Source organism: Gavialis gangeticus, unplaced genomic scaffold (genome assembly GCF_001723915.1).
Source record: "Gavialis gangeticus isolate Ggan-Ray unplaced genomic scaffold, GavGan_comp1, whole genome shotgun sequence".
Classification (NCBI taxonomy): domain Eukaryota; kingdom Metazoa; phylum Chordata; order Crocodylia; family Gavialidae; genus Gavialis; species Gavialis gangeticus.
This window is the reverse complement of record NW_017729031.1, coordinates 19,397,501-19,412,012: the sequence shown is the minus strand read 5'-3', so window position 1 is coordinate 19,412,012 and position 14,512 is coordinate 19,397,501. Positions and strand designations below refer to the sequence as shown.

Below are 14,512 nucleotides of genomic sequence, written 5' to 3'. Positions count from 1 at the left end.
CCCCCCATGGGGGGGGGGGGGGGCCCCGGCCCCCCTTTCCCCCCCCCCCCCCACCACTAGTTCCTATGCAAGAGTGTAGTCCATGGTGCTACTGCAACCTATATAGTTATATGGTAAGTACTTTCCTCGGGTAACTCCCCCAGTGCCTGTGCCCTAGTGGCTCATATTAGACACCTTTTCTCGCCTATGGCTCTCTCTGCTACTCTTTCACCCTTAAAGTAACAGCAGACTTTGGCACTCTGTCACAGGTGACTACTGAGAATAACCTCCCACATATTTTTGCCAAGCACACTTGGAATATAGATGATACTTGCAGGTTCCTCTTGGCTGACCTTAAGGATGACAATAGAGTATAAAGAAGAAGATGGTACCTTAGGCATGTTGGGCCCAAATTGATTAGGACTTTATAGATCAAAACTGACAACTTGAATTGCACCCAAAAAACCTAGTGGGAACTACACCATGTCATTTCTGGAGCACTGGAATTATGTGCTTCTGGGAACCCACCCCCATCAGAAGGCAGGTCACTGCAGCTTATGGAAGGTTTTCAGTTTGTCCCCAACGCAGTCTCAAGTTTTGTAGGCTCAATTTTCACTTGTAAATAATTTTGCTTCCATAATATATTATTGTGCAAGAATTAATGGGAAGGTAACCAGAAGTTACAAATAAATGCATATTTAGGGGGATTCAAAGGCACACTTTAGAATTCAGATCCCAACTCCTCTTGATTCCCCTGAATTCTTTAATAATATATTTTATTTCCCATACTTTCAATTCCTGCCTATAGGCTCTCTTATTGTGGTTGTAGTTACATCCTTTCTCTTGTTCTTACCCTTCATCTTGTGCTCGCACCAGCCACATAACATAAAAAGCCATTGTGTAGGAAGAAGCTTATATTTACCAATAAAAATTTCATGCAAATTACAGTGGGGATTCAAATGATACATTTTTTCTCTATACTTTACAAGAAATGTGAGCTCACACAGGCCGCGAACCAACTGTAACTAGCTTCTTGAGAGATAATCATCTTGCTTAACTAGTGAAGAAAAGCTTAATCTTTGATCAAAGAAAATAATAGTTATTACTAGAGCAGTCAGAGAGGAAACAAAGTCTTTGAAAACAAATTCAATTATAGCATCTATTTAATGGAATGAAATTGGTCAGATATGAAGAAACTTTGTAATATGTAGTTGAATATCATTAAGTCCTTTGTATAAAATCTGGTTTCAGATACATTAGAGATAAAAGATACTTGTTGGGTCCATTCCCAGAATAGGTCTGCAGGTATTTCCTAGTAAGGGGCACTGGCAATGTATTTCTCTCCCCTGCTTCTACTTACGGCATTTTACAGAGTACACTTCACACCCACATCCAAGTCACTGACAAAGATATTAAAGAGTACAGGTCCAAGGACCAAACGCCATGGAACCCCACTGCCCACATCCTTCCAGGTCAATACCGACCCATCCACTACCACGCTCTGGGTGTGACCACTAAGCGAATTTGCCACCCACTGGACTGTGTAAACATCTATGTCACAGCCTCTTAATTTATTTATGAGAATGGGATGAGATACCATATCAAAAGCCTTCCTAAAATCCAAGAAAATGACATCCACCTCTACTCCTGCATCTAAGCATTTTGTGACCCTGTCATAAAATGAAACCAGATTGGTCAGGCATGCTCTACCTGCTAGGAATCCATGATGGTTTCCCTGCTGCATTATTTTTCCCACTGGACTCCCACAAACATTATCCTTCATAATCTTTTCAAACACCTTTCCAAGGATGGAGGTGAGCCTGATTGGACTCTAATTACTTGGATCCTCCTTCCTCCCTTTCTTGAAAATAGGGACCACGTTGGTGCTTTTCCAGGCTTCCAGGACCCAATCCGAGCACCACAAGCACTCAAACAGCCGTACCAGTGGTTCTGCTATAACACTGGACAATTCCTTCATTACCCTCGGATGGAGCTCATCTGGGTCTGCTGCCTTGAACACATTCAGTCCGTACAAATGACTCTGCACCAAGTCAGTGTTGACAGTTGGTGGGCTGGCGTCCCTCTGATGCCTGTCTAAGAACCCATTAGGAGACTTATCTTGAACCCTGTTCAGGAACACTGAACCAAAAAATTCATTGAATAGCTCAGCCTTATCCCCCCTGTCTGTCACTAATTGCTCCTTCTTGTTCTGTAGGGGTCCTATGCTGCCCTGCACCTTCCTTTTACTCCCTACATACCTAAAAAAAAGACTTTTTGTTGTCTTTAATTTGTGTTGCCAGCCTCAGCTCTGTAGTTGCTTTGGCTTTTCTAACTGCCTCCCTACAAGTGCAGGCTAAGTTGGTATACTTCTCCTTGATAGCTTCCCCCGATTCCACCTGTTTGCCTTCTTTTTTGCTCTTAGGATCCCCTGGATTTCCCTGTTTAGCCAAGGAGGTTTTATTGTGTGATAAAAGTGTGAATTTGTCACAAAGAAGTTCCTCATTAAATGTAGAGCTACTATGTTGTAGCTATGCATCATGTGTTAATTTGAACACCCAGCATGCTACTTTAGACCCTTCACCAGGGAGAAGGAGACACTGGATGCATCTACATAAGATGCTTACTGTGCATTAGACTGTTCTAATGTGCAGTAATACATCACTGCCTACACGTGCACAGCAGATACTGCGTAGTAGATCAGTCTAATGTGCCATTTTATAGTACCTGTAAATACAGGTACTAGAAATCAGTGCATTAAACTAATGTGCTGAAGTGTACTTGTAGATACTGACTGGGAGCAAGTTGCTCCTGGTTAGCCTAGGTAGCAGGGGGCCACAGGGGGAAGGAAGAGCTGTCTGACTCAGCAGGATGCTGTCTTCCAGCCACTTAGAGATCAGGACCTGTCTCATTCTCCATGTGGCTGGGAGGCAGGTGCCCAGCAGCAAGGATAACTCTCCCCAGCACACGGAGATTGGGACCCATGCCCCCGGCCACTCTGGTGGAGCCTGGAGCTCCCCCTGGCTGCTGCATGGGAGCAGAGCAGGGCAGGAGCTGCCCTTGACTGAACTGCTTCCATGGGAAGTAAATTTGCTCCCAATGGGTGCACATTCAGATGTGTGCAGGGCCCCAGCTTAATGTGTCTGAAATTTCTGTGCAGAAAATTCAGGGCCCATTAATTACACATGTAGATGCACCCCCTGTTATCAAGTGATAGAGAGGTGGGGAGAGTAGCAAGATCCCTGATGGCTTACCTCGTGGCAAGCTGTCAGGGGGCACATCTACACAAGATGCTTAATAAGCAGAAGACTAATTCTACTGTGCATTAACATGGCAGGCAAAGCCCGCATTAATTCACAGTAGATTTAGTCTAATGTGCATTAAAGTCACTAAAAAAGGATTTATTTGCACTAATGCACAGTAGGGCCAGTTATGGCTCATTAACTTAGTACCCGTCATTAAAGGTACTAACCTTAATTCACCATAATTACGGTACATTAATGAATGTGTACACATGCCCAGGGAGATTTGCCCTGATGCTGCCCAGCAGCTGTGGCTAGGACTGACCAGGGGGCAGAAACCCCTTGCTTAGCCCTTGCTGCCCCTACTGTAGCACAACAAAAATAATATCTAGAGGGGCCCTGAGGATTTGAAGTGGGCATTTGGGGGATTCTTTGGTTTAACAACTGCCTGTGAAAGAAGAGGACTGGACTTGATGACCCAAAAGACACCTTCCCATTCTGTGTCTCTATATTACTCATTTAGTGTCAATGAGAAGTCTGAGATTTCCTAAGGAAGACCATCTGGTAGTCAGACTTGTTGTTTTCTTCATTTATAAAGAGAGGTAGTTAGGTACCTTAGTATGAAGTTAGAGAGAAGGCAGAGCAGGCAGCACCAGAGAAACTAACTCATTCATGGGCATACATTTTTGCAGGCAATGGTATACTTTATTGGACTACGTATCTGACAAAGTAGGCTGTTGTTTACAAAATCATATGCCTCTTTAAATGAGTCATTCTGTAAGTGCTAGCCTGCCCTATCTTTATTTATAATGTTGCTCAGAACTTGGCCTGCTCAGTGAACTGTTCAAATCTTTGTCATTTTCTTGCTCATCACTCACCTTACTTACTCTTAACAGTACACTGCTTGACTTCCTACTTTCCCTCTGTGGCCGTGTTCAGATTAGTGCAGCCACATGGTATGTGGTGCTGCAGACATGTGCAGTGCCATATACCACACATTCAGCAGTTCTCTGAGCTGCAAGGGAGCAGTCCAGGGGTCAAAAAACCTGCGCAAAAAACCAAAAGTGGAGCGGTGCATACAGGAACAGTGTGCGCTACTCAAAACTGGAGCCATGCTCTGGCTGTGGGCCAAGCTTTGATTGGCAGGGTTGCCACAGCTGCAGCCCCCCAGGACTCCAGGTAAGGCTGCTGGTCCCAGCCTGCCCTACCCCACCCAGGGTAACCTGCTGGATGCCAAAGGGCGCATGGCGCAGGTATTCCTCAGGAACAACTAACAGGGACAACTAACAGCGGCACAAGGTGTCCTGTTGCTAGTTGTCCTTGGGGAACCAAACATCCATGTCGTATGGATGCGGCCTACAAGACTGTCTAAAAATTGCTATGGAAGTTCTTTCTGACTTATTCAGCCATGTCATCTCGAATCCATATGTAATGTTTCTCTTGTTTCTGTCTTTCACAAGATGAAACTTAAGCTCATCTTCACCTTTACGGCCCTATGCAAACTTGCCTTTCAACTTCCTTCTATGTCTCCCAGATATTTCCTGCCATTCTCTTCAACATAATCTTACTGATCTTTGTGATCTTCCAACAGTTTCCCTTTTATGTATTTCCTTCAGCTGTCTTCAACCCTGCTCCAAATCTCTGTAGAAAATCCATTCCATCCAAGAGTTATGCTTTTCCACAGATAAGCTTTTCTAGTACCAGACAGTGTCATGTACTGGCAGATTCCATGATGGATATGAGTTTGATTATGCTATTTCTATCTTACTAGGCAATTGCCCATCAAAAATGACAGGGGATAGAGAAGGGAGAGGGCTGGGATGGAGTGCCGCCACCTAACGCCCCATGCTGCTGCTCTTCTGCCTCTTGCAGGGAGCGGAGTGGGGGAGCCGAGGCCAGCAGCTCCCCACCCTCTGTCTGGTCCTTGGCATGGCTTCAGAGTCATGGCAGCACTCACCCATGCTTGGAGCACTCTGGTTATTTCTGTCAGCCAATGAGAGTGTGAATAAAGTGTTACAGACAGACGGACAGACTTAGGCTTTTATAATATTAGAATTAGGATCATCTTTGTGATGTGCAATTTATTTGTTTTTCCCCCTTCCTTCCTCATTTATACCATCCTAATGCCTCTTCCTACTTAGTTGGTGCATCTACTTGAGATGCTTAATGCACAGTAGCTTAATACTACTGTGCAGCAGTGAGTCAGGGAAAAATCGTGCTAATACACTACTGCACAGTAGTTTTAGGCTATTATGCAGTCAACATCACAAAAAAATAATATGCATAAGTGCTACTGCACAGTAGCATGAGTTACTGAGCATTTAGTCAGTACTTCATTAAGCAAGTACTAAATTAAATGTGCACTAACTACTGTACATTAATGAATGTGTAGATGAACCCAGTGTTTACTACTTATACTCCTTAACTATTTGCATATTATTCAGGTACTCCTTACTTGTTTAATTTAACAGTAATATTTTTCATTCTTTCTGTCTAGAATTTTATGCACCCAAATCCCATTACTATTCCAGCAGAGATGGGTACTCATCTCCTTTCAGCTTCTTTGAAAATTTTAGCTTTAATCTTTTTCTTTGCACGTCACCCTCTCCTGCTGTTTACTTAGTCTCACATATACTTGCCTCAATTTTTTATTTAGATAACTTGAAAGAGTAAGGCCAGAAAATCAATTATAACACTAAATTGACTTTTCAACTTATGTAAAGGGAAATTCAACAAATAGTATTACAGGGTATTAGTTACAGTTTTCTTTCTTTAAATTTGTGTATGTTTCCCATGGACTCAGAATAATCAGCTGAACACTTTGCCTTCCAAATTCTTTTATTATTCAAATATAACTAACATATTCGGTTTACCATTTATATTCTTGTTTCCAAACAACATGGCTCATCAGTTGTGCTGATCAAAATGACAGCTTCAAGAGTGGCAGTAAAATACTTATTATTTTAACACAGGTAAATGGAGGATGTTCTGTGACCTGTTTGAATCATGGCTGTCCTACTACCTGCTGTGGCTAAGAAGATAGTTGAGAGTGAAAATAGCCCAGCTTTTCAGTAAATTTGTTTCAATATAACAGTCTGTACAATGTTCTGGGATGAGCTATGTTAACATCCTATAATACGACACAACAGGATGCATTCATGAAAAAAGGAAAGTACCTACTATTACTTCCAAAATTTTTCTGATTATAAGTTCTCAGGTTGAAGGACACTGAAAGTAGGCATTTCAGAGCCTGCACATTTCTGCTTCTTTCAGCACCTTCATTGATTTCTGAACTGGAATATATAAGCACACTAATTAGGAGCTTCTAATGAGATACCCTCTTTGATTTTTATTGGCAAATCATTTAAGTTATTATTCTTCCCTGTGAGGACAAACAATTAAATTAATTGCAGGAAAGGTAATAAACTGTTGGTAAATACTTAGCATGGGATTAGTTTTCAAATAATTAAGAATAATTGCTTATTTTAGATTACTAGATGACCATCCTCTGGTTAACAGTGGATAGTTCATTAAGATTACTATGTAAAATTATTTGGCATGGAGACCTATAACTCTAAGATAATAATGACATTCCCCTAATACAACATAAACATATGGAGACTAGTCACTGACAAATCAGTAACAAATCAGAGTCAGATTTGTCTCTTGTTTCCTTTGGGATATATTAGGAAAATTTCTGCTAATGTTAGTGAAGCTACTTCCAGATTTACAGTAGCCTAATTGAGATCTGTATTTGTTTTTTAATGGCAAGAAATTTCTTTTTTATTATTCATAATAGGAGAATTAATTATATTTTCTCCCACACTGGGTTCAGTAGTATAGGCGGTTGCAAGGCAATATGGCTGTGTTTTTTAAACTTTTGATGAGTTTTTAATTTTGGAGCTAATATATCAAAATCTATTATTTGAGATTCCCAAGCATTTATGAAAAAGAACACATTTTTATATTTTCCCTCTCAGCTCAGAGTGTTTTGTTGGTGTCTTTATTGTTCTTGCTTTAAGCGGACATTAATACTCATGAGGAATTTTCCTGAATTAAATATGCTCGTGAACAATTTGTTCAATTGATTGTACTGCATATATTTAATACAGGTCTTGTTCCAAGATTTAGTAATAGGATCCACTGGCTCCATTTACTGTGTGTCAGTTTTCTTTTAATCAGTAGCAGCAAAAGGTCTATTTACTTCAGTCTGACCAAAACCTTTTCTTTAAGACCCTATTTTTTATGGCCTGTTCCTGATTCTTTACTTCTATAGATAGTTTGTATGCATCTAAACAGTTGCATTAGCTTCAGGGCTATTACTCTCATGAGTAATTGTTGTAGGAAGGCAAACCTATCTTTGCTTATAATTAGCCTTCACAAGTTCTTCAGGGACTTAAAAAAATAGAACTTCTGTTTACTTAAGTGACGAATTTTTCCCACCATAGTAGTGCTGTGTTGGTGTGTGAGCAGCTGGCCTTGAACAAAGTCTATAGTGACTGCATTTGTAATATTGGTGGTGCCATTAAGTGTACTTGCTCTGTTGTATTTTTGTGTTTTAGAAGAAGGCCCCAGCTGAATTTTCTGACTGGCATTTTAAAAGGTTAAAAAATGCACTGATCTAGTTGATGTTTCCAATATGGAGATAAGTTGAAGAGAGAAGCAGGATGTTATGACCAACCTTCTCCCAGGCAGAGGTCAGAGGGAGCTTTCCACTCCAGTGTTCAAATCACAGAGACGCAGAATCATAGAGAAATAGGGCCGGAAGGGACCTCCATTGGTCATCTAGTCCAAACCCCTGCCTGAGGCAAGATCATCCCTGGCCAAACCATCCTATACAGATCCATAATCTAATCTCCCAGTAAAATTACCATCAATCTTGAAACAACACCAGACATAACATCCTAACCTGCCACAGATAAACAAGGGGGACATGAGAGCCAATGTCTTACTTCTGTAAAATTTTAATATATGCTCAAGGGATCCTAGGTAGAGGGTCATGCCTCCCACTGCAGAGGAAGACAGAAACCCCACATCTCTTCCAAATCTGACCATGAGGTGAAATGCCTTCCTGATTCCAAATATGGTTTAAGTCCCAGCAGGAGCACTGGCACGCTCCAGTCAAAATTCCTAGCTTGGCTGCAGCCAACACCCAGTGCCTCGGAGGAAGGCTTAAAGAAAAAAACCTTCTGAGACACATAGCAGAAATGGGTAGGGAATGAGAGGCAGGATTCCCTCCCAGTCCCATGTGGCAACCAGCATAGCCCAGAATCATAGAACCAGAAGAGACCGGTAAGATCATCAAGTCCAGTCCCCTGCCGTGGCCCCACACATTGGCTGATGCATGCCAGAGTTCTTTTTGCCTTTCTGGCAACCTCATCGCACTGTTGGCTGATATTCACCTTCCAGTTGGTCATGACCCCCAGGTGACGTTCAGAAGCTGTCCCAGCCAGTGGACCACCACCCATCATGTAGTTGTGGTGATGGTTCTTCCTACCAAGATGAAGGCCTTTGCACTTATCCCTGTTAAATCTCAGCTGATTCCATTCCGCCCATGAGTCTAGCCTGTCAAGGTCATCCTGCATCCTGACCCTAACCTCCAAAGTGCCCATGTTTCCCCACAGCTTGGTATCATCCACAAACAATCATTGAGCTTTGCACCCCCTCATCCAAATCATTAATGAATATATGAAAAAGCATGGGTCCAAGCACCAATTCCTGGGGGACGCCGCTGGAGACAGCTCTCTAGGATGAGGCTATCCCATCAATTATCACCCTCTGGGAGCGGTCTCTAAGCATGGGAAATTGCCATAGTAGAACAAAGGCATATCCCTGACTAGTGGTTGTCCAACCTCTTCATGAACACCTCCAGTGATGGAAAGTCCACAAGCTTCCCTAGGCAGCCTGTTCTACTGCTTCACTGTTCTAACGATGAAGAGGAATTTCCTGATATCCAGTATAAATCTATTTTGTTGCCACTTCAAGCCATTGGTCTGTGTCCTATGTAGAGGGATGCTTAGAAAACATGTAGAGGTCCTCCAGCCCTTTATGACACTTAGAACACAAAAATGTTTACCCTGGTATAAGGAGAAGTGGTATTATGAACCTCCATCCATAAAACCATGACACTTCTATCTACTTTGTCAAAGGCTATACATCTGCAATGCTTTGGAGCTAGTTGGAGTAGAGGCTTCTGCCTCAGGTGAGGTGAGGAGAGAACAGGGGAATGGTACAAAATAGAATTTTGTGAGAGAGGAGGGGGATACTTTTTAAAAAATATACCCGTTAGATTGTACACATACTTTAGGACGGAAAGTCAAATACAGAGATGCTAACATGGACTTGTAAGAGCATGTACTATTTGCTTAAGTGTATTTAAATTTGCATGGACACATATGTATTTACTTAATGTATCAGCTGCTGTTGAAAAAGTGGTCCTGTATGGCCTACAATGTCATAACCAGTATGTGTAGTAGCAAATATAGTATAAAAGAATGGTCTGTTGTAATTTCTACCATTGCTGCATGGCTGAAAATATAAGCTTTAAATCTTCAGAATGTTCCCAAGTTGCAGCTCGGTTACAGTCATGACATTATTCTTTGATCGTGTTTCATGTGGTCCTTGTAGTAAAGGGTTTTTTCCAGATGATGCTATCTGTTTCTGTTGGGGTCTTTAAGTTACGAATAAGTGTCGGCTGAAGAATAATGATCAATTCTGAGTCGTGAATAAAAAGAGCTTAAGCATTAATCATCTGAGGTAAGTGTCACTCAGTGAAGTCTTGTGTCTCAGACAGACACCTTGATCACTCATGGAACTGAAGCACACTTTTAACTGAGTTACAACATAAAGGATCCTAAAATACTTGATGCAATTAATTTTTTATCCATATTTACTGCTACAAGGTTTTGCTTGGGAAATCATAGAGGAGTCGCAACAAAAGACTTCTCAATTTTTTGTTTGCTATCTGCCTTAACCCATTATCCTACTCTTAAGTAGCAATAGGATATATCTGTTAAAGAAATGATGTTTCAAAATAGAGTATAGTAGATGTCAGGCTTGGTAGTATTAGGATAAAGATGTGTTAAATGTTAATGATGCCTTTGAAACAGGTTAATTATTGAAAATATTTAAACTGTCTTAAATAACAGGAAGGAAATAATATAATCTGTGGTCTGATGTAGGAATAACCATATAACAATATAATATGTATATGTATCACAGGTAATTGGTATCTGTAATATTCACTGAGATCTATTTCTACTTTGCAATTTTTAAAAAAATCTAGGTATGTGATCCCAATATTATGCAAACACGTGTTCGCCATGTGTTAAGGTCTCCTTCAAATGCCAAGACTTGCCCAGAAGATTCACAAATGCAACCTTGTGTTCTCAATCAAAATTGCTTCCAGTATCAGTACAATCTGACAGGTAAGCATAACTGTGATTCACCCAACAAGTGGAAAGAGTAATCTTTCTCGTGCACTTTTTACTATACATTTACAAAGTCTGAAGAGACATGACAACTTAAGGTACGATATTAAACTGCGGTTCTAGTCTTAAATATGGCTTTGCCTATAACACTCTACCACTCTGCAAATCTGCTCTTTGGGTGTATTTACTCAAATACAAGATGAGGGTTTTTTTTCCCCAGTCAGCACAGGAGGAAAAGCCCCTCATCTTCCATTCACGTACATGGAAAACTCATAATACCGGTCTATCTGCCGGTATTAAAAGCAGCACATGCTCAGCAATTGAAACTAACTACGAAGTTGATTAAATGCAGCCAACAGTGAGCATGGCTATAATATACATGTGCTACATTGGACAAACATGCTGATAGGAGCCTCTCACAAGGATAAATTAATACAGCCCATCTGAGTCAGATATATGGTAATGCCCATTAAACACAGTCCCCCCACTGCTGACTTTTTTTCCAAGTCATGATGAGCATATATTTTGACTTCCTGTTCGTTCCCACAGCTGAGCTATGTCCTTCTTTCCTATTTCCACTTATTCCTGTTTTTTCACCAGCCTTAAATGCCTGGCAAACACCATGAAATGAGGCCCCTAATAGTTCACCCAGAATCCTTCTGCCCCCCCCCGCCCTCAGCCTGTCACATGATTAGTGTGGCTCTGCCCCTCCCCCCCCCCCGGGGGGGAGCAGGACCAGGTTGCCCCATGTCTCATTTGCTTATAAATTTTTGGAGCATCTCAGGACTCATGGCAAGAACACCCAGTTCCGGTCATTACTGGGGTCTAATTAGCATGTGGCTCCTTTGCAGGGGGGTCTCTGGAATACGCATACATACTTAGCAGTGCCAAGCTATGGGGTTACCATAGCTGGCAATGCTGTCGACTGCTGGGGCCCTGCTCAATGACCTGTGTGTTAAAGCAGGGGTGAGCGAAATACAGGCCATACTTAGCAAGGGAAATACCGTGATCACTAATGTGATTTTCCTGGTCACTGGGGATGACCACTTTCTTGACATGAGGTAGTATTTGCAGAAGTAATGTATAGTTAACCTCCCACTTTCATTTCCAGTGGGAAGATCTTGGCTTTTGCCCACTTTATGAACATGGAAGACTCCTCCCTAGCTTGCTCTTGCAGCCATATGGCTGAGGGCAAGCAAAACTCGGGGGCATCAGGACCCCAAACCTCCGAGCTTGGGCCTGCACATAGGATGCCAACCAAGTGATTAGAAAGCATCTGAAGCCCCAGGTGGGGGTGGAGGATGTTTGCCAGTAGTAGGGCCAACATGTGGTTTTTGAATGACTCATGGATTTGGAATTGATTTGGCTGATTTGCCGTGGAACACAAAACATTTTACTTAAAAAAAAAGGCCTGCCAATGGATTTTATCCCTTGGGTGTGCAGCAAGGCTGGGGTGGCACGGTGGTTGGACTTGCTTCCTGGCAGCCTCAGCAGCAATGGCTCCTGCTGGCTGCTACTGGCACTGTAGATACTGCTGCCGGCCTGTTCACCATGCCCGCCACTGGATGAAGCAGGCATGCTGGGGCTCAAGATGAGAGTTTACTACTTGAGCTATCGCTGCAGCTGCACTATAAATTAACAAGAATGGGATGGAATCTGTTCTTGCACGAGAATTATTTAAAAGTGAATTGTTTACAAAATTCTAGTTACAAGGAAATGTTATAGCTGGACAATCCTATTGAAGAGGATAGTACCCAGGTGAAAGCAATGGTAAAATCTGAAAACAATATGGGTTGCATAGATACACATGAAGGCAAAATGCATTTAGAAACTTATTTACAAATGACTGGAGTTGGTTGGAAAATTCCAAAATAAAAAAAGGAGAAACAGGGGAAAAAAAGGTCCTCTTTTTAACCATCTCCGCTAGTGCTTATATATATACAAAAAACAAAACCCACACAACTCAGCTTCACTTTTAGATCTGTGTTTCAGTTTTCAGGAGTGACAGTTAGGAAAAAAAGATATTTTGAAATATAACTTAAGCGTATTTGAAATGAAAGCTACCGGTAGACAAACATGCAGCATCATGGTACCTCTTTTATAGTCATTTTTCAAATAACAATACTTTATTATTCTTCATTTTTATTGGTAGCAAGGACAGCATAATATATATTTTTTCTTTCAATTTCTTCTTTGATATAAAAAAGGCGCTTCAAAGCTCATAGTAGGTCAGGTAAATGTTAAACATTATTCTGAATAAGGAAACATACAAGGGAGAATGGAAATATCACTTCCACTTAAGACAGAGCTCTGTTTGAGATAATGCTGAGCATTACTTTGAGACAACAAATAGCTTAAAATGGAGTTGCACTTGAGAAACTTCTATGGCCACTTTATCAAACTGAAATTTTACTTCAGGCTAATAATATGGCCTTGTAAATGTGCCAACTGTTTTTTAAAGATATACTTTATCAGCATTCAGCAGTTTTCTACATACTCTGATGTACTGCTTTTGTTAATGGATATCTGAGACTTACTTTTTAGAACATTTTAGAACGTTTATACTTTTTTATCTGTTTTGTTTCTCATATGAGCTCACAATCCTAAAGCTCCACATTAAATGATGATAACCACATCATGGCGTAAACTGAGGTAAAATGAAGTGCAGTGGTTGTTTGCTTTAATAAATATAATTATTGTGTATTTTTAGACTGGAGTACATGTCAACTAAGTGAAAATGCAACCTGTGGACAAGGGATTAGGAGCCACCTTTTGAGCTGTGTGCGCAGTGATGGAAAAACAGTGCATATAAACTACTGTGACCAGGTGAAGTTTACAAATGCAGTAGAGAAATCTGTTAAAGATTAATGTATGCATTGGTTATGGAAAATTACAGTCCTCTGACAAAGCTGCCTTTGGAGGTCTACATTTAACATCTGCAAGTCATGGAAGTTTGTGATGATCAATCCTGGATTTTGGAAGTGGTTAAAAAAAAGGGGGGGGACCAGAAAATAAGAGTCCAAAAATGATAATGTATGCTGATTGAATGTATGGCTTCTTTTTGCTACTCTAAAGTTGGATTTCAGTGATAGGGTAATGTTTGCATATTTGCATATTGTGCTACTGTGAGATCCTTTTAAGGCTGCATGGAGTGCCACACAATAGTAGCGCTTTGTGTGCAAAAATCAACACAGGATTCACATAAATCCAGATTTCAAATAGGAATCCGGTCTCAGAAAATCCTTGCCTGTTATGGTCTTTTTGAGTTCTTTGCAGCCACAGAATTTCTCTTTTATTTTTCCACATTGAAAAATGAGTGAAAGTAAAGGGCTGGCATTATTCAAGAGTGCCTTAAGTCTAAGGAGGGGTTCCTTTAATCTAAAAAGTTTGAGAACAATTGGACTAAAATTATGTCCTATTGAAGTCATATGAGTAAGGGCTTGCAAAATGGAGCCTACAGTAAACAAGGCACCAGGGAAGTTATGAGATGTAAAATTTTCTTAAAACGTAATCCATTATTACTGCACCTTTGAAAAAAAAATCCCTGAAAATGATGACATGAGTATTGTTTACATCGGGGTGGACAATTATTTTGGCTGGACGGCCACTTGATAAATTTTGGTGAGTTGTCAAGGGTTGCACATGCAAAATCATTTAGCAGATATAATTTTAATCAATTATAGAGAAAAAAATCATATTATAAAAATCAAGCATCAAATATAACATATTTTCATTTTATTTTTAAACAATTTTTGTCCTCATTTATGGTTTTTTTAGTAGTGTACATAGAGGCAATTGCATAATAGCTCAAAATAAAGTCTTAATCTCCTATATTGTGTGTGTGGGGGAGAGAGGGATGGCAGG

General features: G+C 40.8%; 1 protein-coding gene across 1 annotated transcript in view; it reads left to right on the top strand.

Moving 5' to 3' along the window:
• THSD7B (thrombospondin type 1 domain containing 7B) overlaps positions 1 to 14,512 on the top strand; it is a 754,813-nt gene that overhangs the window by 689,584 nt on the left and 50,717 nt on the right. Inside the window, exons 17-18 of the mRNA XM_019522475.1 lie at positions 10,504 to 10,645; positions 13,359 to 13,474. Coding sequence (XP_019378020.1) covers positions 10,504 to 10,645; positions 13,359 to 13,474 — 258 coding nt within the window. The remainder of the gene's footprint in view (positions 1 to 10,503; positions 10,646 to 13,358; positions 13,475 to 14,512) is intronic.